This window comes from Zerene cesonia, chromosome 28, assembly GCF_012273895.1.
Source record: "Zerene cesonia ecotype Mississippi chromosome 28, Zerene_cesonia_1.1, whole genome shotgun sequence".
Lineage (NCBI taxonomy): Eukaryota > Metazoa > Arthropoda > Insecta > Lepidoptera > Pieridae > Zerene > Zerene cesonia.
Window position 1 is genome coordinate 3909626 of NC_052129.1, and position 23103 is coordinate 3932728.

At 33.5% G+C, this 23103-nt stretch overlaps 2 protein-coding genes across 9 annotated transcripts in view; both read left to right on the forward strand.

The window, feature by feature from the left end:
* Positions 1-546: 546 nt before the first annotated feature.
* LOC119837535 (guanine nucleotide-binding protein G(I)/G(S)/G(T) subunit beta-1) lies at positions 547-18063 on the forward strand. Of its 2 annotated transcripts, none has more exons than XM_038363127.1 (9): positions 547-782; positions 7871-8004; positions 8684-8829; positions 12118-12288; positions 12711-12833; positions 13238-13439; positions 13876-14092; positions 14725-15540; positions 15769-18063. In XM_038363127.1, the coding sequence occupies exons 2-8, from the start codon at positions 7948-7950 to the stop codon at positions 14829-14831; spliced, it is 1023 nt and encodes a 340-aa protein (XP_038219055.1). In that variant the 5' UTR covers positions 547-782; positions 7871-7947; the 3' UTR covers positions 14832-15540; positions 15769-18063. The 2 variants fall into 2 exon arrangements, with proteins under 2 accessions (XP_038219055.1, XP_038219056.1); XM_038363128.1 differs by lacking the exon at positions 547-782 and adding an exon at positions 7401-7419.
* A 2687-nt stretch (positions 18064-20750) lies between these two features.
* The window catches only part of LOC119837640, a 10310-nt gene continuing 7957 nt past the window's right edge, over positions 20751-23103 (forward strand). For 2 of the 7 annotated variants that reach the window (XM_038363346.1, XM_038363351.1), the window contains exons 1-2: positions 20800-20935; positions 21912-22237. In XM_038363346.1, coding sequence (XP_038219274.1) covers positions 22013-22237 — 225 coding nt within the window. In that variant the 5' untranslated portion in view covers positions 20800-20935; positions 21912-22012. Of the gene's footprint in view, positions 20936-21891; positions 22238-23103 lie in introns of all 7 variants that reach the window. The other 5 variants (XM_038363352.1, XM_038363350.1, XM_038363347.1 and 2 more) reach the window with 4 other exon arrangements.

The following is a 23103-nucleotide window of genomic DNA, read 5'->3' on the forward strand; positions in this document are numbered from 1 at the left end:
ACAGATTCGAAATTCAAATGTAATATTTTTTTATAATTAAGTGTAACAGTATTTATGGCCAGACTAAGTATAATACCATATTCCGGTGTATGAAAGCGTTAAGGTTAATAAATACATACCTACACTTATTTCATAAATGATAAGATGTGACTTTCTTGTCTTTATGATAAAAATACTAAAAGGGGAATGCATACATATGATCCTTTTATTTTATATTTAAAAACGATCTCTCCCATTTAAAATACAATATGTTATATTTATTAAATTCATCATTTTGAAGCTGCTCTAATACGGGATTTAAATCAACCGCGTCTTGTAATTCACGCCCAGTTTGACGTCACGCTATGGGGTTCTCAAAAAAGCCTTACCGCACCCTACCTTGTATCTATAGAAAGGACATAAACGCATAAGTTATACTTTGTTTTAAACTCTACGCAAAACACACAAGGCTTAAATTACTTTGTAGCTGCGTTTAGTTTCTTATATCATCTGTAGAGGGCGCAATAGAATCCGACGACATTAGCGCAGAACGGACCAATAGGATTTAAGGAACTTTGACGCAATTTGCAAATGGCCGTGAAAAGGATTGAGCTCGAGGGTGTATGAAACACTAAATGGTGGAAAAGTCCGTGATAAAAACTTGTGATTAACTCCTGGTTCAGTGTAGTGTTGTTGTAAAAATACAAAATGTGCCAAAAGGATAGAATCCAGTCTTAATAGTGGTTTTAGGAAGCGCCTGAAAACCACTGGTGGATCTAAAGAAAAGAATTGCTGACTGTGGGGTAAAATTCTTGTTTTTTAATTCTTATAACGCCTTTACATATTGTAATCATCTTATATTAAGTACAGCTTAGGTTAAGCTGTTAGGGTGTGTCGTATGTGAATAAGCAATATCGACAATGGTCGCCGGCTGTATGCGTGGTATGTACACCCATGTCTGAAACATTTTATCTAGGGTAAAGTAATCAATTTCTACATGTGGGAGCTCGACTAGATTGCTTTAGGGCCCGCATTATAGGAGGATGTCGCGAATTTGTGAGGAAACTGGCGTACTATGAGCTATATAACACGATATAGATATATATCAGTCAAAGGCACGGCCCTGTTGCTAAAGCAGCATCGATTCGGACGTTAGCCTTATCAATATGTATTTTTTATAAGCGAACTAGGCGTAAATAACTCCGATTATATTTCGCATGTAGATTCCTCATGATTTCTTAGTTTTATCAGAGGAAAAGATGACATTTTTTACGTATCCATAAAAAGGCGTTTTCTAATGGACTAACGATTTCTGGTTGGTGTGTGCTTTTGGATTGAAAGTAGCTTCCTCATCATTATAATAAATGCATAATCCTTAACAATCATATAAACAGGTGTAGTTGTTTTGTACACCCTATTTTAATTTTTTTTTTTTTATTCCTATTATATTATCTTTCCTGCATTTCAGTAAAATGTGCTTTTAATACTTAATACAATAAAAAAACAATTCAAGTACACGATTTATTTAAATATACCTAATTGTAGTAAGCACACAATGTATATATTATGTATAATTATTAATAAATATTAGCCTTATTCAAGATCATGAAATATATTAAGGCATGGTAAGTAACTTGTTTGACAATTCATTATAATGATAATCACAAATAAAAATTATAGGTGTGTGTATTTAAACAGATGTTTTCCACTGATATTGATTATACATAGTACTTAAAAGTAAGTAAAATATAAATTTAGGACATTTATTTACAAGATTATGTAAATACATGAATTGTGAAACAAAAAATTGTGCATTATAATGTCCATTATAAAACTATCATATATCTATTATGTGTGCATTATAATACTATCGTAAAATGGGTATGTACCCAAGCTGCTTATTATGTTTGTTTTATAAAAACAATTTGAGTTAAAAAAAATATGATGGAAAACTTAAATATAGCATTATTTAAAGCAACTGATAACTTGCTAGATATCTTAAACTAATGTCTTGTTTCCTACTAAAACTAAAACATTTGCTGCTTCTAAAAGAAGCAAAACAATCATTAAAATATTTGAAGTTATGTTTCCCTTTCTGTCATTTTTAATAGTTATTTATTTATAGACAAGAACATAAGCAGTATACTAATAATTTGTAGGCAAATATATTTCATAATAAGTAAGAATTAAAATCTTAATACATTGAAATATCCTGGTATTTTCATCTCATTAAGATGTTATTTTAAGTTATATAATTGTATGCAACAACTGGGTTATAAATTGATTGTTTTTATATACTTGTGAAGATAATGTTGCCAGTTTTAAATTGTCAAATACCGTAACATTTCATCTGTGTTCATTTGTGATACAATACAACTGAAATACCCACAACATATCTAAAAATATGTTGGTTTTGGAAGTAAATGTAAAAGTATATGACTCATTTAGTCTGATTTTCTGCAATATCATCATTTTATTCTGCTTTTTGAGATTTAAAATGTTTGCTTTGAATTGTGGTTTTGGCTATTTATATTATATGATTGCTTTGTAACTGTGCAAAAATTTATTTATATAAATCTCATTGTAAATTGTTACACTTACTGCCAACAAACTAGCTGTCTATCATATTGAATATGGATTTGAATTTTATTTCTTAATGTCTTTCCTCTAAGAGTGGTTAGTTTAGAAATAATTTTGTACAACAAAACTAACCTAACTGTACTGTACTATACTGTATGACCATGATAAATATCTGATATAATATGTATGCACACTAGTTCAGACACTTCAGTATTCAATTGCTACTTGAAACTATTTTGCATATGGTGATTTTTTGTATCAAAGTTTGGCTACAAGGAATATGTAACCAGATAGACATATAGGAAAATAGTTACTACTGAAGTTATTGCTTAAATGAATCAATAAAATACATACATACTTACATACAGTACTGAGAAGCACCTACAATCTTCCTTGTTACAGTTGTTAAACCACAAAGAATGAGTTGTTTCTCAATTCTATGTATAAATTGTTTGTATAGAAAATGATTAATATGTAAGCTTAAGTAGTTTAATTTGAAGGTTTGGTTTTTTGTTAAAAATATTTATTGGATCAAGAACATACAACTGTTTAATTGCACAAATTGTGTTCCGCATTTCAGGTATGTAATGGTCATTTACCATAGAATACCTGGAATACATAAATTCTTTAAAAAAGCTTTTATATGAATTTATAAGCATTATATGTATGTATAAATATTTATGCCACATCATATTAAATGTTTGTTCTTAAATATAGCATAATAGTAATTTTGCTTTAAAACACATATTGTTATTTCCTAGATAAAGGTAGATCCCATAAGTTTGGTTGAGGCTGCTCAAATAAGTTTCCAAAAGTTAAAACTAGTAAAATGGCTGTTGGGAAATTATAAATCATACTACATCTATTAATTATACAAGAGACTGCTATTTTTTCATCCAAACCTAAAGGTAAAATTCTTTGGTGTATAATTAATAAGTCTTGATAAGAATCAATGGGCACTAGAACAAAGGTTAAACTCAAGAGCTAGTAGCTTAGACCAATTAGTCTACACATTATACCTGTTGATACTAAAACAAAATATGCTGTTGGGTAAGCTCTCTTTTTTCCATAAAAAGGGTAAAACATATATTTGCAATTAATCTACCTTCATCTTATAATTTGAGGACATTAATATGAACATATTACAAACTTACCTCAGAGTAATTGTGTATAGAGGTGATTGGAAATAACTCCTAATACGAGTTTTTACAGTATTTGCAAAACATAAAGAATGCCTTTTTAAAACATACTGACAAAACTGTAAAATATAATAAATGTACTTATTAACGGGAAATATGAAGTGTATGAATTAACAAATCTTTAGTTAGAGATGATTTCCATTCCCTGTTTTTGTGGATCGAAGACTCAAAATTCAAACTCATACTCGGACATTTCATTTAGACTTCTTAAAGAAGCACTTTTGAATCGCCATAACATACTTTTAATACTGGTTTGGAGAGCAGACTGATCACCAACTCACTCGTCTGTAACGGCAAATATTTTGCAAAACATATGAGATACATCTCTACTGACTCCACAAGAGGACATGGGACCTCAAACCCTTATTTTCAATTATCCTGTTGACTATATATATTGTGTGAGATAGATTGTCACCTTCATGTGGGACTTCCAATTTATTCAAATGAAATATTTGGCCATTCCAAAGATTACCTCTGACCACCAAGGAGGAAGACAAATGTAACATTTTTAAAGTTTTTACGTATAGTAACAATGTAAATAACCTGAAAATATACTGAATCAGAGTGTTGTGACTGGAAAACAACTATAACCCAATAACTTCCTAACTAAGCAAATAATTATCATTTTCCAAATGCCAATAATGATAATCCAAAAAAATTTATCAAAATGTATATTTTTAAAACAATTTGCAAATGCAGAATACATTTATTGGGAGTTGCTACCCAATCATCCCTTTCAATAATTATCCTGTATTGAGATTTATGTCTCTAAACTAATTTTATAAAGAGAAAACATTTGCGTTTTATATGTGTTATAACCAATGCTGAAAATATTTCAGAATTTGTTTAAATTGTAAGTATATAATTATTAGAAATAATTGTTATTTGAACTTGTCTTAGTTTTGTGTGCTTACACTGTACAGCACAATTAATAATTATCAAACGATCAACATTTTGACCCCACAATTTTATCTTGGCATCTAATATGCGTCGCTAGCTACAAGTAGAACTATTTTGTATACAATCAAGTATCATTATCGTCGTGTACATCATTAAATCTTGGATCATTAGTCGTTATCTTGAATGTGTTCTTATATAATCAAAACATCTCGATCCGTGCATCTGCCCATATAAAGATTGTTTAGTTACAGATTTTTTTTTATTACATAGTATAGCATTCAAATTCAATTCTTATTAAAACATTAGTTCGCATCCAAATAGAGAATAACACATTAACGTTAAATGTGTTGTCAAACTATCAATAAAGCGAAATATTCGTTACGGCTCTTAATTCGCTCACTCGTAACGAAAAATTTCTAAAATTGCGTAAGTAAGTCGGCTAAATATTGCTATCAATGGGGTTCGAGATAGCTGGAACTGAGCATTTCATACATCGGCCTTGTTTACGTAACCAAGGTGTGAAATACGTTGAAAATCGACCAGAAGATTGTTAGCTCTTCATAGGGCTGCCAACCATAATATCGGAGGGAAGTTATTGAAAAAAATCGTTATTACTGTTTGTGTACATAAACAACGTCGATAATTCATAGCGAAAATAGCTTAATTTTCAGTTTGCATCATTCGATTAGAAGTCGTTGTACGTATTTCGTTAAATTTGCAATATTACTCATGTCAATTAAATAGTGTTTTAAAAACAGCACTTACAAATGGACAGCCCTATACAACATGATATAGCATTACTACTTCGCTTTGCTTGTTAGCGCGAACGAGTCGGCAGTCGGCACAATATTCACATGCGTGCCCTCTGTCTATCTCATTTCAAAGACGAGACTAAGATGGAGCGTAACGAGTGCTCATGCGTAACGACCTATAATCTGAGCATTCGTTTCTTTTACATCAGATTGACGTAAAGTCTAGACACGCAATAATTCTACTGTAAATGGATTGTGTGCCACGAGCCCTATTTAGTTGATATGACTGCTTGTCGAAGTAATTGAGTCGGTTTCGAGCGAATCAACGATATGGTTTGCACATTGCGATTTAATATAGATGTAAGCATGTCATTAGAGGATTGGTATGTATGGATTATATTAAATTGAATAAAACTTGTGCAAACCTTGTTAACAATAAATCGTAGTAAATTTTATTTTTAATAATGTATCCGTTAATTATACAGATGTACAAAGGGAGTAAATCATATGGGATATGCACTTTTTCACAGAAAGGATCTTCATTTTCCGCTCCGAATGCTCTGTCGTACATTGCTTTTTAATTACATCCTCATTCGCCGAGTTTCATTTAAAATAATGAACGTCATTATTTGATAATAAGTTATTCTTAACTACAAATTAAATACCTCGAATCACTTTCTCTGGAAGTAACAATGAAAGGTCAAGTTAAATATCATTGCCTGGATCATTCATCAGGACAATTTCCATTGTATAAATAGGAAATATGGTGTAGTAATTATTAAAGAAATATAAGTGTCGGGTCATTTGCCAACCAAATTGTTATTTTGTATTGATTTATAAGGAAGAGCTGGTGTATACAATTACCCAGTTGGAGATAAAGCGTCATACGTAGGTGCGTACGTAATGACGGTTGAAGACGGTTGATTGCGAATGTAAACAAGGATGGATTTAAATCTTCGTTATACAGTGTATTGTTGTTTTCCATACTAATAAATCACGAACGTTATAAGTAGACTATTGACTTCAATATTTAATTTAAAAATTGTCTAACTGCAGTCAATTGATGTGAATTAGATGTTTAATGCAGATAGGGCATAGTATTATTCCAATTTGAGAACACGCAAAGTGTGCATGTGATTTTCTTTCGATGATATATTTTTATAATATTTAAATTGGAGCTATTCGCGTGCTTTTTATACACTTCAACGAACTGTTGTGTTTCAACTTGAACACAATATACACATGGTCTCTGCATTGAATATTGATTATATAAATTAAATTATACTCGTCCCGAAAAATATCTGTAGTGTATTTATATTTTCTCAAATTATCTTTTCTAACCGGTCATCTTTGTTTCAAGAGAACTGTAAATCGATTTCAAATGTGTTATTCATTTTACGTCTTGTGATAACTTTTGGACTTTTGACTTTTTTTCTTAGATTTAATTATGTAGACTTATTTAAAAATATCTTTATCTCCTGTGTCCATCAATGCTATGCTTGCGTTACACAAATTAAATACTTATACATATAACAATACTTTTATATGCTTAAACAGATAGAGGAAGTTAAAAGATAAATTCATTTCAACCTCACGCTCGCCAAGTATTTACACGTGTAACGTTTGAACTAACGAAAAAAAACACTAGTCGAGCAGTACATTTGTTAGCAGATATTTAATTTGATAATTCGAAGGCGCGGCGTTTCATAGGAAGGAAAGGTTCTTGTACTCGGCAGGTGGAGGTACCTACTTATAGCGTGATGACGGTTTATGCATCAATGCCACATTGTGCCGTATATGGCGTCGATATCGGCTACGAATGATGAATAACTAGTTTTACTTCACGTCCATAGAAACTTTCGCAGTGGTAAATTGTGCAGCGAAAATCCGCTGGCATTTAGCGTCGAATGGATATTCAGTAATCCGTTGATAGTTCGCTTAAATTATTCGCTATTTGCGTCGTGATGTAGTGTGCTTTTCAAGCGATGCAGTCTGGGTCACTGGAATTGGTACAGTTATTGTTTATTTGAACAGTGCTTCGTATTAACGTGATTGCGTATAATCCGTAATGCCAAGCACCTATATATCTTACTAAGATTGACATTAAGCATGCTTTTAGTTCCACAGAATAGGCAAAAAACTAGCAAAACGTATGCGAAGTTATTCTTAGTGTTTATTTAAAGCAAATTATATATTAAAACAATAGTTGTAAGGAAAATGTGGGTTTTCAGTTCATGCGTTCATCTATATACATACTCATATATGTGACATCCATAAAAGTAAAGGTTTTAGACATTCAAGAGGACCTTTTAAGTAACGTGAAAATATGAAACAAAAGTGAATCTCTTTAAAATGGTAATATGCGTAGGCCAATCTTCTTGAGTTTCCAAATTGTACAAAAAATATGTCATACAAACTTAACATGTGAGCCTTTTATTAAAGTGTTTAATTGTCGAACAGGCTGGTGCAGTGTGCGTAGCGGGAGGCGCGCAAGAGTAACCGGGTAGTGGAGACAGGATTCTGAGCTGCGCGGCAAAATGAATGAATTGGACAGTCTGCGCCAAGAGGCGGAAACCCTTAAAAATGCCATACGAGTAAGTGATTAATGTATAATTAAACCAAGTCTAATATCTATTTTACTAGCCTTATTTAAGAGCCGTCTTTGAATTAAGTTTAAGTGTCCATCCCGGACAAAAATGTGACACGTAATTTATATACCTATATTATGACTTTGGTTTGAGAAGAAATTACCTAAATATTTCCATGTTTATACTAACCACATGTCATTCAAAACGAAACAGTGAGTCCAACACACATTGTTACGAGTGTTTTTAGAGAACAATATATTAATGAGGTTATTTGTCTGTGTTTACGTCTTTTTTAAGAGACAACCAGCAAAGAAGATTAAATATAATAAGTATATATATATATATCATACAATAATATTTTCCTTATAAAAACTGACTGTTAATTAAATCATTTACGTAGTCGTAACAAGAAATTACGATAGTTCACTATAAGGAAACCTATTCAAATCCTCTGGGTTAATATAAGAGAAAGAAAAGATTTTACCACCCCATAATATCTAACCAACCCTGCCTCCTCAGAAAATTAGGTTCCTATACGTATAAAATTTGACCTAGCAAGAGGGCCAGGGCCTCTCAACATAATTGTATTATTATTAAGGTGAAATTTATTTTTATTATTTAAGAATATCTCGGGTGTGGTGATACGAAAGGATTAAATTAATTTGGAGTGCGTATGTTTGTACAGGATGCTCGCAAAGCGGCGTGCGACACGTCGCTCGCGCAGGCGACGGCGAACCTGGAGCCGATCGGGCGGATCCAGATGCGCACGCGCAGGACGCTGCGCGGTCACCTCGCCAAGATCTATGCTATGCACTGGGGCAGTGATTCGAGGTGAGGCGTAGTAAATTTATGTATGAAAACATATAAATCTCGTCTTTCACACATCCACATCTGATTAAGCTGTCTGCCTGGAACACTGGTTGCCAGGAAGAGATCTCTGCTAAGTGATCAAACCGTCTAATAAATTGTATTTTCAGAATGTTTTCAATTGGTTCTCTCTTTGCACAATTTTCCAAAATAGTTAATAACAATAAAACACTTCAGGGTCGTTATGTTGTTTACAATGAAGTCTCGCTGTGCATAAAGTTGGATATTATGTACTAAGTACTTGTTACATTTATTCTGTATTACACGTACAAGCTTATATCACATACGTCATATAAAATTTATTAGATGCTCGTAAGAACACAAAATTATGTATTTAATGCATCAAATAAATAACCGGAAGGTTATATTCTAGTTGCGTAAATTTCTCAGAATAATAATTATTATTCACCATTAGTGCGAAATGATAAACAATGGAACTACTTATTAGAGGATGACAGCCGTGTTACGGCAGTTTAAATTTTTGAGAATTTTGAATGAAAAGTATCTGAAAATTCTAGGACGGAGCAGGTTATTTTGCAACTGTACTTTCAGCTTAGACTAGAATGCACATGACGTCCGTCGGTGTTTAAGCCAACCAAAATTTGACTTTTGCGTGGTTTCAATGACAAAACTTTAAACAATTGTCACCCATCCATTTTGTGGACAAACGTTGCCTAACCTTGATGTTTTATATTATAGTTACTATAGCGGCAACTGAAATACATCATATCTAAATAAATCATTAGTCTATGTTATGTATACATGGTTCCTGAGATACAGCCCGTTGAAAGACTGACAGACGAACAGCAAAGCATTAATTTAGCAGTAATAGAGACCCTTTTGTTACGGAAACCTAAAAAATACTTGTATTCCATAGAGTGCAAGGAATAACTATATTTACATAATCAGTTTGCACTTTACAGTCTCCTACCGAATAATCGTTGCATTATATCGTAAAAACGGTGAATCAATACGTGGAAAAGCACATGCGAGTGATACTAAAAAAGACATAATTTATGTATCATTCAGGTTTTTTCCAATAACCTCGTTATATTACTTATCAAAGTCGTTTATATTGCAAACTAATGTGAAACATAGACGCCACTCATGACGGACCTATAAAAATCAATACGCCAAGCGTGTAAGTCGCATTCTATCGAGCCTAGAACGAACCCTATTAGAATATTATCTGCAAGCTTTTTAAGTTGAATAACAACAGGAAATTGAAGTCGCCGATAGATTTACAACATTCATTGCTACGCTCGCCCATCTCTAATTCACTGAAACCTATTTTTAGGTCATGGAGTTTTTGTTTCATGGAATATCTAGTGCTAAAATCGCAAATGTTGTATTGTTTGAAACGTTTTATATTAATTTTCGCGGTCACTTTGAAGTTTATAAACGTTGCATTTTGAATCACGATATCACACCTGCTACTGCTGTGATTGATTTTTCTTTGTTGTCCGTTCTAAGAAGAGTTTTTTATGTCTTTTATGTTTGGTGAATTGATGGCCTGATTGGAAATTCGTATTGTATTTTCAGATACGTTGCAATTGTTGATGAAATGTGCTGGTCTCTCTCCATCAGCTCATTCAGAATTTTACTGTTCAATTTTACTATGCATGGATAGTTTTTTTGATACTCTCTTCGTGAAATGGTGTAGTGGTTATAAAGAAAAGGACATTGGTTGTTTACGCGGTGATTAAAAAGTAAAAATCTCGGATTAATGGGAGAAAAAAGGCATATAATTGTTATATGTACACTCAAATTGTTACTACACACTGAAATGCATCAGCTCGATACTACAAAAGGTCACGCGACACTTAATTTAACCACCATGAACAATAAATACATACATGTAAAGTGCGGTTAGTTATTTAATGAAAGTGGGCTTAGTTGCACCATTTATAAGGAACAGATTTTAATCCGGAGGATGAAAACAGTCAGGAGCAAAGTAAGAAAATAATCGTTATAAAAATCCTTAATAATTTCGTGTTTACTCATACTTGACCTATCTGGACATACGGGACGCTTGTCCAATTACATATCGACTCTAAAGTTATTCAAGATAAATATTGGCTTAAAAGTTTAGAATCCCTTTCGCCCTAATAACATTTTTTAAGAGCCCTACTATGCCTTAACAAGGTTCTTAACCGCGAATCATTATCTAAATAATAAAGAGTTGTTTTGTGCAGAAATTAGACACAATTTAATTAGGCGGCAATACTACTTGAAATATATTTGGCTGTTTGTTACGACAGGGATGTAATAACGTTAATCCATTATGCTAATGTTATCAAATCGTTTTGTGCCGGAGGACACATTCCTTGGGGAAATACGTTTTCGTTGTGAAATTTGTTAAAGAGAACGTGTGTTTATTCCTTCCGAGTGTACTGTTTTTTGTTCAAGGACCAATCTAATTATATGATCGAATTGTAGAGCAGTTCTTAGTTGATGTTTTCATTGCATTTGTATCTATAATATTTTATTAATTGTATGTAGTGTAGATTTTATAACTGCTATTATATTGTTGCAGTTTTGATGAGGGTAAGAAAGCTTGTGGCGGTAGTAATCACCAAAACTTTTTCCATTAAAGATAGTATCTTAATGCATCCATCTGCTTCGGTGGATGAGATCTATTTTCTTAGTGCATTCTCATGTTACCTTATTTTCAAATCTACCCCGACAAACATTATACATAGTCTCCGTACAAACGAAATGATGAAATATCTGAACGTTTCCCTGGTTTCCCGTTTTATGTTATGGCGTGGCATAAAATCTATTTCGCTAAAATCTTAAAATAATTCATGACTTACGGCACCGTTTCTGTGAACATGACGCTGTAATATTTGATTGCGTATTATATTATTATTGTTTTCGTTGAATGCTACGCCCGTATCAGCTGCTTTTGTTTCTCGAAGTTTATCTGCTTGCGTTACTAATTCTCGTTGTGTATTTTAATTAATATACCTATTTCAACCAATTATTATCGATGCCTCTGTGCTTGTTAGTGCAATTTTAAAACATGATAACGGTCACGATAAAAAAGTCCATTGGCACATTGGTTTGGTTTCAATTGATTAGATCTAGTATTTATGGTAGGTCATATAAATAGAAAATATCTTATTTTGATAATTTAAAATATCTGAGAGTTTAGTTGTTTAGTTGCCTTTAGTTTTTATTTTACATAAAACATATTGTCATTCATTCATTCATTATTGTCACAGTACTAAAATGTATATTCGCCCACAGGAACCTAGTGTCGGCCAGCCAGGACGGCAAGCTGATCGTGTGGGACAGCCACACCACGAACAAGGTGCACGCGATACCGCTGCGCTCGTCGTGGGTGATGACGTGCGCGTACGCACCGTCCGGCTCGTACGTCGCGTGCGGCGGGTTGGATAACATCTGCTCGATCTATAGGTGAGTTTGTGGTGGTTAATGACGGTTCAAAGTGTGTATGAGTCATGATTTTAGTTATGTTTAGTTAAAAGGTAAGTAAAAAAGTACATCAAGACGTTATGCTGAAGTTTAGAGTCACAATGTTCATAGAGAATATTATTCAGTCTTATGTAAGAATATAAAAACTTAACACTATCTGGAGCTTAACATGCGTTTATTAGCTTCACCAATATGATTGTATTGACTCCGACTCCTTTAGACTTGTTTTTGACTTACATTAAACAAGCAGATTGAATTCAAACTTTTTCGATCGCCAGGATTATTAATTTCCCTATTTATACTCTTTATAAGAGGAAGTGTTGTGTTCTATGTGTTTTTTATTGTTGTTTTTTTCTTACTACTACTTTTGTTTTTAATTGTATATATATCCATTTAACTTTCAGCCTGAAGACGCGCGAGGGCAACGTGCGCGTGTCCCGCGAGCTGCCCGGCCACTCGGGTTACCTGTCCTGCTGCCGGTTCCTCGACGACAACCAGATACTCACCAGCTCTGGGGACATGACTTGGTCAGTAAGACAATGTCACCATAAGGTTTAACAGTTTGTTGTACCGAACAATTGTACATTCATTTGTTAGTGTGTTTGTGTGATATGTTATGTGGATTATGTTTGTTTATCGTAATATAAATAATATTAACTATTTCATCTTTTAATTAGGAACAAACTGCATTTTTGCTATGATTAAAATCAGTCGAGTAGTTTAGTCTATCGCGAGCGCAGCTTGAAATGTAAATTTATACTTATATTATCAAGCTGAAGAGTTTCTTTGCTTAAACATACTAATCTCAGGAACTACTGGGCAGATTTGAAAAATTCCATCAGTGTTAAGAAGGCTTTAGGCTATATAACGTAAGGTACTACACAACTAGTGATATATCTAAAGATTGTGGTGTGTGTGTGTGCGTGTCCAGCGCCCTGTGGGACATCGAGACAGGCCAGCAGTGCGGGCAGTTCACGGGGCACACGGGCGACGTGATGTCGCTGTCGCTGGCGCCCGACCAGCGCACGTTCGTGTCGGGCGCGTGCGACGCGTCCGCCAAGCTGTGGGACATCCGCGACTGCCAGTGCAAGCAGACCTTCCCGGGACACGAGAGCGACATCAACGCGGTCACCGTGAGTACACCGCGCGTGGGCGGACAGATTGATAGATACATAAACAAAATTATACATGTCACTTGACTGATGCATACCGATGTTAAGTTAAGCTTATTGCAAAGTATGTATGTCATATACAAAAAGGTTGACAAAGCACTGGTAACACAATCATTTTCTAATGTTTATGATCGAGGCGATCGCTTAACATCAGGAGGCTCTAAAGGAGCTGGTCCTTGCTATAAAAAAGAAATTATCACTAAACAACAACACTCGCTCCAGTTTTCTTGTGCGGCACCTAAATAAACTTGCAAATGTGCTTAGACTCTCACACACTGAACGGCTAGCCTTTTTATACTAAGTTAGTTTGGCTCCTTTTTTTATATAATTTTTTCCTCTGTCTAAATAAATGTATTTTCTTGCTTTCGAATAATACACACGACGCGCCCCATTCCAGTTCTTCCCGTCCGGCTTCGCGTTCGCCACCGGCTCGGACGACGCGACGTGCCGCATGTTCGACATCCGCGCGGACCAGGAGCTCGCGATGTACTCGCACGACAACATCATATGCGGCATCACGTCCGTCGCATTCTCCAAGTCGGGCCGGCTGCTGCTCGCCGGCTACGACGACTTCAACTGCAACGTGTGGGACTCGATGAAGAGCGAGCGCGCCGGTCGGTGACGCCGTTTTGTGCTCTATTGCATGGCTGATAGCGATGGAATTGGGAGACGACGCAAGAGCGCTCTGATAGCTTATGTGTTATTCTGATACATAAGTTAGAAACGGCCAAATGTCATCAATATCCGTCCAAAACTTTCCCACGTGTAATAAAATGGCTGCAAAGTTATATTCCTATTATATTATCTTTTAATCCTTTTTTAGTTGGATACAAATATTATCTGTCTATGAAATAACACAATCTTATTGAAGATAAAATGGAGTGAAAATAGTTTTTTGTTCGTAGTTAATATAAATATAGGAATTAAAAAAATTTTCATATGGGTATTATGTTGGTTTAGCCAGTAAAATCTTAAATACAGAAGGTTGATTAGCTATCAATAATTTAATAATATCAAATAAATAATATTTTGTATGTAGTGAAGCTACCTCATAGTTGCTGACAACTGACATGTTTGGTACAGTTTAAATAAAATTATAATCCTAAACATATAAGTAGTACAACTATCTCTATTACTAAAATAACAGTCGTCTAAAATGACGAAATGAGTCATTTATGTCTATTTTTAGCTGTATAAGCTAAGCCCTTACCATATGAAATAAATATTAAAGGTTCAATTTTCTCAGGTATCCTCGCCGGCCACGACAACCGCGTGTCCTGTCTGGGCGTCACCGAGAACGGCATGGCCGTCGCCACCGGATCCTGGGACTCATTCCTGCGCATCTGGAACTAAAACATCACCCATTTCGCAACCGAACACATCCCCCTCCCCCCAAATATCCCCCAACCCCCACTTTGTTACACAACAGACGCACCCCGATACAGCGATGACGATTCTATTGATTTGGGCGCAAAATGCGATCGATTGTATCGCTTTGTTCGCGGTATTTACACGCTGGACAAATTGAGACGAATAATCGAATAGATGGAGTGTTACGATGTTTCAAGTGAAACATTACAACGTAATATTTTGATAAATACGCGATGACGATAGAAGCGATCGCATTGTATTCCCATCACAATATCACCTATATATCTGTGAAATATGAATGTAACCGATCGACGAACGTAAAATGGCGCCATGCGTCTTCAAGATGGCGGTCGATTCGAAACGCCGACATGTTCCAGAACTCTCGATTCACACCACCATTGGGGGGTGCGTGACTTTCCCTATATGTTCTGTAAAAACGCCCTGTTACCAAATTTCGTGTAATTAAAAGACAGGGAATTATTAATTACGCACTTTCGCTTTATTTATTTTGTATACATAGATGATAATCTCTTAACAAAATGAAAGCATTTAACTACTGGTGGGTAGTAATGAGTATGTCTGCACTGTTTACGATATATTTGTATGTAATGTAATATTATTATTGTTAGCGTAGCCTGTTGGAACCTGTCTGAAGACGGCGAACGCTGCTGTTTTATTTTTCTGTGACTCGGTGAGTTTTGTTAATCTATTTATAAATTTATATTGTCAATTTAAATTTTAGTTCGTGGGTTGAATTTCCATAGTTAAAATGCAATTGAAGTATTTATCACTTTGCTTAGTTGTAATTCACTTCTATTTAGAACATTACAATCCTCAAAATTTGTTCTAAAAAATTAATAGTTGTTTTTAAACACTCTCTATGATAAAAATTTTAATCTATAAATAATTCCCTTTTCAGATAAATTTCAACGCACTACAGTATGTCTAAAAGTTACTTATAATTGAGAAAATCCTAAAGAACCAAATATTAATTATTAATGTAACAATGTGTAATTTATTGAATGAGATTTTTTTTTTGTTTTCGTCGCTATAACTGATGTAATGGTAATTTAAAATCTTGATGCTAATTTATGGTTTGTCGTGTAATTGTATTTCCTAGGTAAGTGGTCACGTGGTATCCTATACGATGCATGTTATAGATTGCGTTTGTTCGCACAAATGAGAAAGCTAACGTTGAAAGCACGGACAGACATTCAAGATACGGACATACGGACGACTCGTGAACCAAGACTCGTTGTGTTTTATTGTAATAAAGCAGAATTTCCGTCCTTTTTCATTTGCACGAACAAACAGCTGTATCTAAAATAGCGTAAAGTTGAGATTGTCATACAAGATCTCTATTGACGATAGTACATTTAACTTATTCTTTTTTTTTCTTGTTATAAACAATTTTAATTTATTGCAACATGATAATTGACACATTTTATGTTCTGTTACCAAAATATATATTTGTATATTATTTATGACACGACCGAGTCGGCTTTAAAATATCACAATTATAAGCTTTTTATTGATTTAATGTTTAAGTCTCGTAAAACATGAATCATTGAATGAAAATATGATATGTACGCTTTACATTTTAATGTGCGATGTTTAAGATGTACCAATAGATCCAATAGGGTACACAATTGGTAAACGTATTTGCGGACAAGCCGATGAATTACATTCTTATTTGTAAAATTTTGTTCAAAAAAGAAAAACGTATAAAATTCGATAAAATGCAGTATTTGAATGTTTTATACCGTGTCTCTGGTACATTTCACCGAAGTACTTATTATCACACAACATTATCGAATCGACACACAAGATCTATGTACAATCGTCAACATTTTTGTTCACACAACAGGACACTCAACATCGGTCGTCCTGCGTTCATTTTCCTAGATTAAGCTATTTTTAGGAAATAAGGGTTTAAAATATTAAGGCATTTGTAACTTGAACATTCTGTGTTGCTATTTAATATGGAACAGATCACTCATGTTTTGTTGTGGTTTTCACAGTTTCGGTGAGTAATGTAACCTTTTTGTGGCAGTATTGATTTTTTTAATTAAGCACAAAGGTTTTATTATGACGGCTTCTTTTGTTTCGTCGATGGATGGTTGTCGCGCTATTGTTTTTTTTTTTTTTAACTTAAGCCTTTGTCTTAGATAGGTTACAATATAATATGTAGGTGTTTATATATAAGGCAGACGCGATAAGATGAAAATTTATTCCTCAATGACTTTGAACTCTGTGTTTACTTGCTACCGATTTCTGCACAAAACCCGTTTTTTACATATAGTTTTAAATTCATGCTCAATAAATCATTCGCACAAACGACGCGTAACGATGTGAACTGAACACACAAATTAGTTTTTTTTTAATGTTTTACAGTCGCAGATTTTGTAATATACGGGCATATCAACATACTTTCTGATATTTTAAAATTCCACGCACAATTCAGTTTTTGGGTTCACCCCCTCGTCATTGATCAAATATATCTTAACACACGCATCTATTTATCTTTGTAAGAGTGTTTCGCATTGTGAGTGTTGTATTATCTGTCCAATTAAATAACAACTGTCGAGATTATTGGCGGGAAATCGCAGTACCGCGGCGATATTGTCTCGTGCGTTGGACAGATAAAAAATTGGCAAATGGAATAAGCTATGGTCTGCTAGATGTACGCCTAGGATATAAGACTTTTTTAAAAATAAAAGTTGTTTTCTACTGTAACGGCTTCTTTTCAGATCGATGTACTATAACATACGGTTTTGCATTATTATGTATAATATATTATAATTAATATGATATGATATTTAAATGAATAGTTTGATGATGGCTCCTATTTGGTTTATATTTTCTATTCAGACCAATTTTTCTCACTTTTACATGGACTGCCATATATTAACCTGTAACTGTATAACTTATTATAATCCTTACATAAATTCGAGGGAATAAAAGTTAATCATCATGAAATTATACGCTGACAGTTGGAAAGTTTTCAGTGAACAAATCGCTTTGACAGCGCTCATACGACGGCGCAGTAGTCGGTGCATAACGTGGTGTAACAAACAACACACAAGTGTTCATTGAACATTTTTCGGTGTTCATTAGAAATAAGGTTTCAATGGTGTATATCCCCGTCGTAATGATTAGGAACTTGATACTATGATTGAATTGTAAAACAGTTTCCTTCGAAATACACTAAAAATAAAAGAATTTGTATAAGTTAACTTTTATTTGCTAGTCCACATCTTTGATATGTTTAAAAATAATTATTCTTAGTGGTGTAATACTAATTATAATGTATTGTGTAAAATATTTTTTTTAGTTATTATTATCAATAAATTAAAATTTGTTTATTTTACTGTATGTTTTATTTCAAACTCAACAAATTCACACCCCGAATCTTATTGTTTCTAGATACTATCTACACGCGTTATTCGCTTTGACTCTTGATAATATTTGTTAGTTTCTAAACAGTTAATTGTAAAAAGTAGTGATTCTTACTAAATGTAAAGAAAAATAAAATTAATAACAAAATACGCTCTTAACTTATCCTATCCTACTAATATTATAAATGCGAAAATTTGGAAGGATGTGTATGTTTGTCGCTCTTTCACGTAAAAACTACTGAACCGATTGCAATGAAATTTGGTACGTAAATAGCTGGACAACTGGAATCACATATAGGCAACTTTTTATCCCGATATTCTTACGGGATACGGACTTACGCGGATGAAACCGCAGGGCGCAGCTAGTTATTTATAATGTCAAGTTTTCGACTAGAAATATATCTGGTTCTTCTCTTTGTAAATGGCTACACCCAACCGAATAAAGTAGGTTTATATTTTGTTTATACATATCTTATTATAAAGTTCACAAAAGCTATTTGTACCTTAGCACTATATGAGAGCTGTAACAAGAACGAAGGCTATTAATGTTTTAGCGGACTGGATTAGAAAATTTCTCTCTTGTACATGACATGACTACAATAGGTACAACAGTCTTCTTTTAAAGCGAATTAGGGTTGCCAAGGCCAAACATGTTGACATGTATGTAAAGTAAAGGAAAGTGGTACATATGCATGTATGATTCATTCGTCAATTGTAACCAGGCGAGTGTGTCATTTTGTACCCACTACACAGTATCTGTCACGTCTCCAAATATGCATGCTGTGCAGGAGCTGTGTTGGATACAATTTGTACAAAACTTCTTGACGCATGGCAATATATTGGCATAATACTCAGTATTAGAAAGATAATAGGTTTTAGAACCGTGTAATATGTAAACTTACAGAACTGTCTTCCTGCAGTGGGAGCAAAATAGATTGATGATGAAGATATTTGTGATACTATATGCATTTGCTTGTAAATTTTTGCAATAGACATAACAGATCGAAAAAGGCGGGAAAAGTATAGAGATATTAATTATCTTTGATAGAGAATGCCATCAAAATCTATGAACGTTGCAAATAAAAGTATCGTCCATTTTTGATTCCTTGACAATTCGAGTAAATTCTATATTTCGCAAGATAGAAGTATGCTCATTGACCCTGAATTTTATTTGACTCGTTAACTGTGTTCATTAGACAATTTAAACAGGAATCTAGTTCAGCAATTTCGCAAAACATTAGAACATTAGAGCAAGCACGTTTATTATTATACGATGTTCGGGGATTGGTTTGTTTACACAGTGTAAACGATAGTTGGCTAACAACATTCAAATAATTGTTTCAATACATTTTTGGCATTGAGAAATTGATTCGTTAATATTATATCAATCGATTGCGATGATTTCAAATGTTACAATACTGAAGTTTTGCTTCGATGATCTTATGTCTGATACATATAATCTTAATTATAATTGTGTGCTTGCAATAGTACTAACTATACATTTAAATTTTTATATAACTAATATAAAAATTTAAATAATTCAATTTTAAATTTGTAAGAAACATCCATACCTACTAATAATATTATAAATGCGAAAGAGTGTTTGTTTCTTTCTTCTAATAGTCACAATAACGAAGTGTTTTAATGATATGATTTTTGGTGTTTGCAAGGCTAAAGCATAGCATATAGCCTTTAGCATATACCCTTTACCGCGATCACAGATAGTAATCTGCGGTGAAACATCCTTTGACAATAATACCGAATTTGATTAGACTATAGAGGAACTATCTTCAATTTTAAATAATATGAACAGTAAATGAATTTAAGAAAATTGCGCTGTAATATGTGTATAGTATGTAGGATATATATTGTATACTACTTCTAAGAAATCTTCGATTTAACTAAGCCATATTGTACTTTCATAGTGAACCACGTAGTTTAACCAACATTATTATGGATATCTCATAATGAACGATGTTAGTTTTATTTCAGCAAATCTGTAAATATGAATAGACGTTCGGTTAGCGATGGCGAAACATCGAAACAGGCGGGCGGTGCCGCGAGACCAAATTAGACTCTGGCAACCAAACCGTGTTAGGGTGTCCGACATAGTCTTGCAGCTAGGATTATAGCGCCTACTTTAAAAGTTACATATTCTCGAAGGAGAAGAAGCTAGGAATATTAAAAGGTTCTTTACTCACTTTTGCTATTCTCCTTGGTTTGTTATTGCTGTTTATATGACATGGGGCCATTGAAATATAAAGGCTTTTACACTTTTTCGTATATCAATGTATGGGTTAATAGAAGCGCGATTAACACAAACGAAAATAGTGAGAACATTTTAAACTCATGTAGACTCTTTTTTATCGGCCTAGTCGAGTACAATAACTAGCACTAGAAATCTATTAAGTATATGAGTATTACCGTATATATATCTCTTACAAATTCAATTTGGAATAGTCTGGAAAAACCAATAAACGATATCCACACTACACCATACGAAGCTTTTCTGCGCATTATGCAATGTGTTAAGACTTATTTTAGTTAGTCAGAAAACTTCTTGCGTGGTGCACACATCGGTGGCAATACAGTGTTGTTTGTTTGTCTTGTGTTGTGTTTCTTGAGTGTGTGGGCGTAATTTTTTTTCGAATTTTGTTTTTGACACATGTAATTGTAATCTGACGTAACGTGTGGGATATTTGGAATTACCAGAGACAATTTTTTTTATTTCTGTGTAGTTATGAAAACCATTTTTGATTTAAACGTAAAAATAAATATATAATCAACTATTTTTGCTTAAATCTGTTTTCTATAAAATAGACTTTTTACTTTCTACATATTATCACACCCGCATTATTTTTTTAACCTAAAAACGGGTACAATGATACAACGTTAAATGAATAAAAAGCATAATTTTATAATTTGAAATTCATTTTCGTAAAAGTTATAACGAACGCATGTAGCTTTTTGTCGATGGATTTATGAGAAAACAAAGTATTGCGTTAAAAAAACTATGTATAGCTTTATCACATAAGATTTTTAGAATAATAATACCTACTTCTAGTACTCTTTCGACACATAGATATACTAACATAATAACTATTCGGATTGATGATTCTTTGAATATTTTTTTCCATGTATCAATTAATTTACACGAATTTAATTAATATCGATATGTTGCTGATTCATACACACAGTACGAATATTATGACTTTGTTAAAATTAAAAAACAAACGAAGTCGACTACTCGTATAACGGTTTGATTCGAAATAATATTGTAGATACGTACATAAAACCGCCGTTACAGCGAATTTTGCCTTCGTAAACAGAACACGTGAAGTAATTTGCCTGGCAACGGTTTTAGAGCTATTTCTGTAAAAAATATTGTAAAACATACTGCACCTTATTGCTTTAGCCCAAGTGAATAAATTCCTTTGCATAGTTTATGCTCTGAAATTTTAAGTAGTGTAAGTGATCTGAATTTTTAAGCCCCGATTTTTCTTAAGCATTCTTCCATTGGTATTTATCAATTTAAACTCTATTGTAATAAGTATACGGTGTAAATTAATAAAACAATCAATTTTTTGGCACAACTACACAGAAATAATTAGTCATGTCTTCTATGTGTCTCATATTGACGTCAGATTACACGGTAACATTGTAGTGACAACAGGCGAATTCAGTAAAGTGTTTTTCGAATATTGGAATACCTTACACTAAAGTGTTGTATTCGGTACATACTGTTGTGAACTTCGAACAGTAAAAATGATGACGATAAGCGAGAGTCAGTTTTCCTCCAATAAAATGTCGAGTATCCACAAGATAAATGATCGAGTGGTCCACAAGGATGCCTTCGACGACGTCAAAAGCTCCTCCAGTGTGAACAGCACCCTCATCACGAAGCGTGGTTTCAAACCCTCAGATATGTTTGACCCTCAAAAGAAGGAATTCCTTACGAACCTCAGTTACAAGTTATTCCCTGTAAGTTGGGTAAGTTGATTTATTTCAATTAGTTATAAGCTTCTAACCGGGTGTGCTGCAGGGAGGCGTATTGGAGCCCTTGTTGTATGGTATATTATAATTGCTACTTATCGCCAAATTAGGTTTATTTATTTATATTATAGATATTATATTAATATATTACAGCCTACATAATATACTTCTAAGCACAAATTAACAAATAAATTATATCCAAAATCAATTTACAAAAACACGAGTTAGAAAGGTGCGTAATCTTTACTGAATTTTAAATATTGTACGGTAATTTTGAATTCATGAAACGCCCACGCTGAAAAAATTTCTATCCCATGAATCATCTGAAACTACTGAAGTTGAATACGGAAGCCAAACATCTCGGACATCAGACGTTTGATTTTCATCAAAGGGTTCAAGAATTAATTACTAATATGTTGTAAGCATTAAAACTATAGAGATTGCAGTTACTTCTGGCGCGTCTCCAGAGCTGGTGAAAATAGATTCTAGTAGAACCTTGAAGCGTAGACAATAGTTTATATGTAGGCGGAATAACGACAACAGTGATCGAAATTATTTATCAACACTATGTAAGGATGCGATGTGCCTAATATCATTTTAATTGGTTTTCAATAAAAACAAACTACCTAATTTTTATCACCTACATACTAAAGTACTGTTAAAAGAACGTTAATTACTTTTATAACGCTGTATATCTACCTACGAGGTAGATATATTTTATTTAAACACTAATAACTTAAGCATAGTTACTCCATTACCAAAAAAATCAATTTATCAATTCGACAACATTTTTATTAACACGCTTTTATTAGCTTCACTTGTATGTTTGTATGTATGTAACTCACACCCGTTTTTCTCCCACT

What these genes read in the sequence shown, in the direction of transcription:
- LOC119837535 (XM_038363127.1), top strand. Translation starts at nt 7,948, where the DNA reads ATGAATGAATTGGACAGTCTGCGCCAAGAGGCGGAAACCCTTAAAAAT. An exon ending in AACATCTGCTCGATCTATAG is followed by an intron (nt 12,289 to 12,710) that starts GTGAGTTTGTGG and finishes TTTAACTTTCAG; the next exon opens with CCTGAAGACGCGCGAGGGCA. An exon ending in AGCTCTGGGGACATGACTTG is followed by an intron (nt 12,834 to 13,237) that starts GTCAGTAAGACA and finishes GTGCGTGTCCAG; the next exon opens with CGCCCTGTGGGACATCGAGA.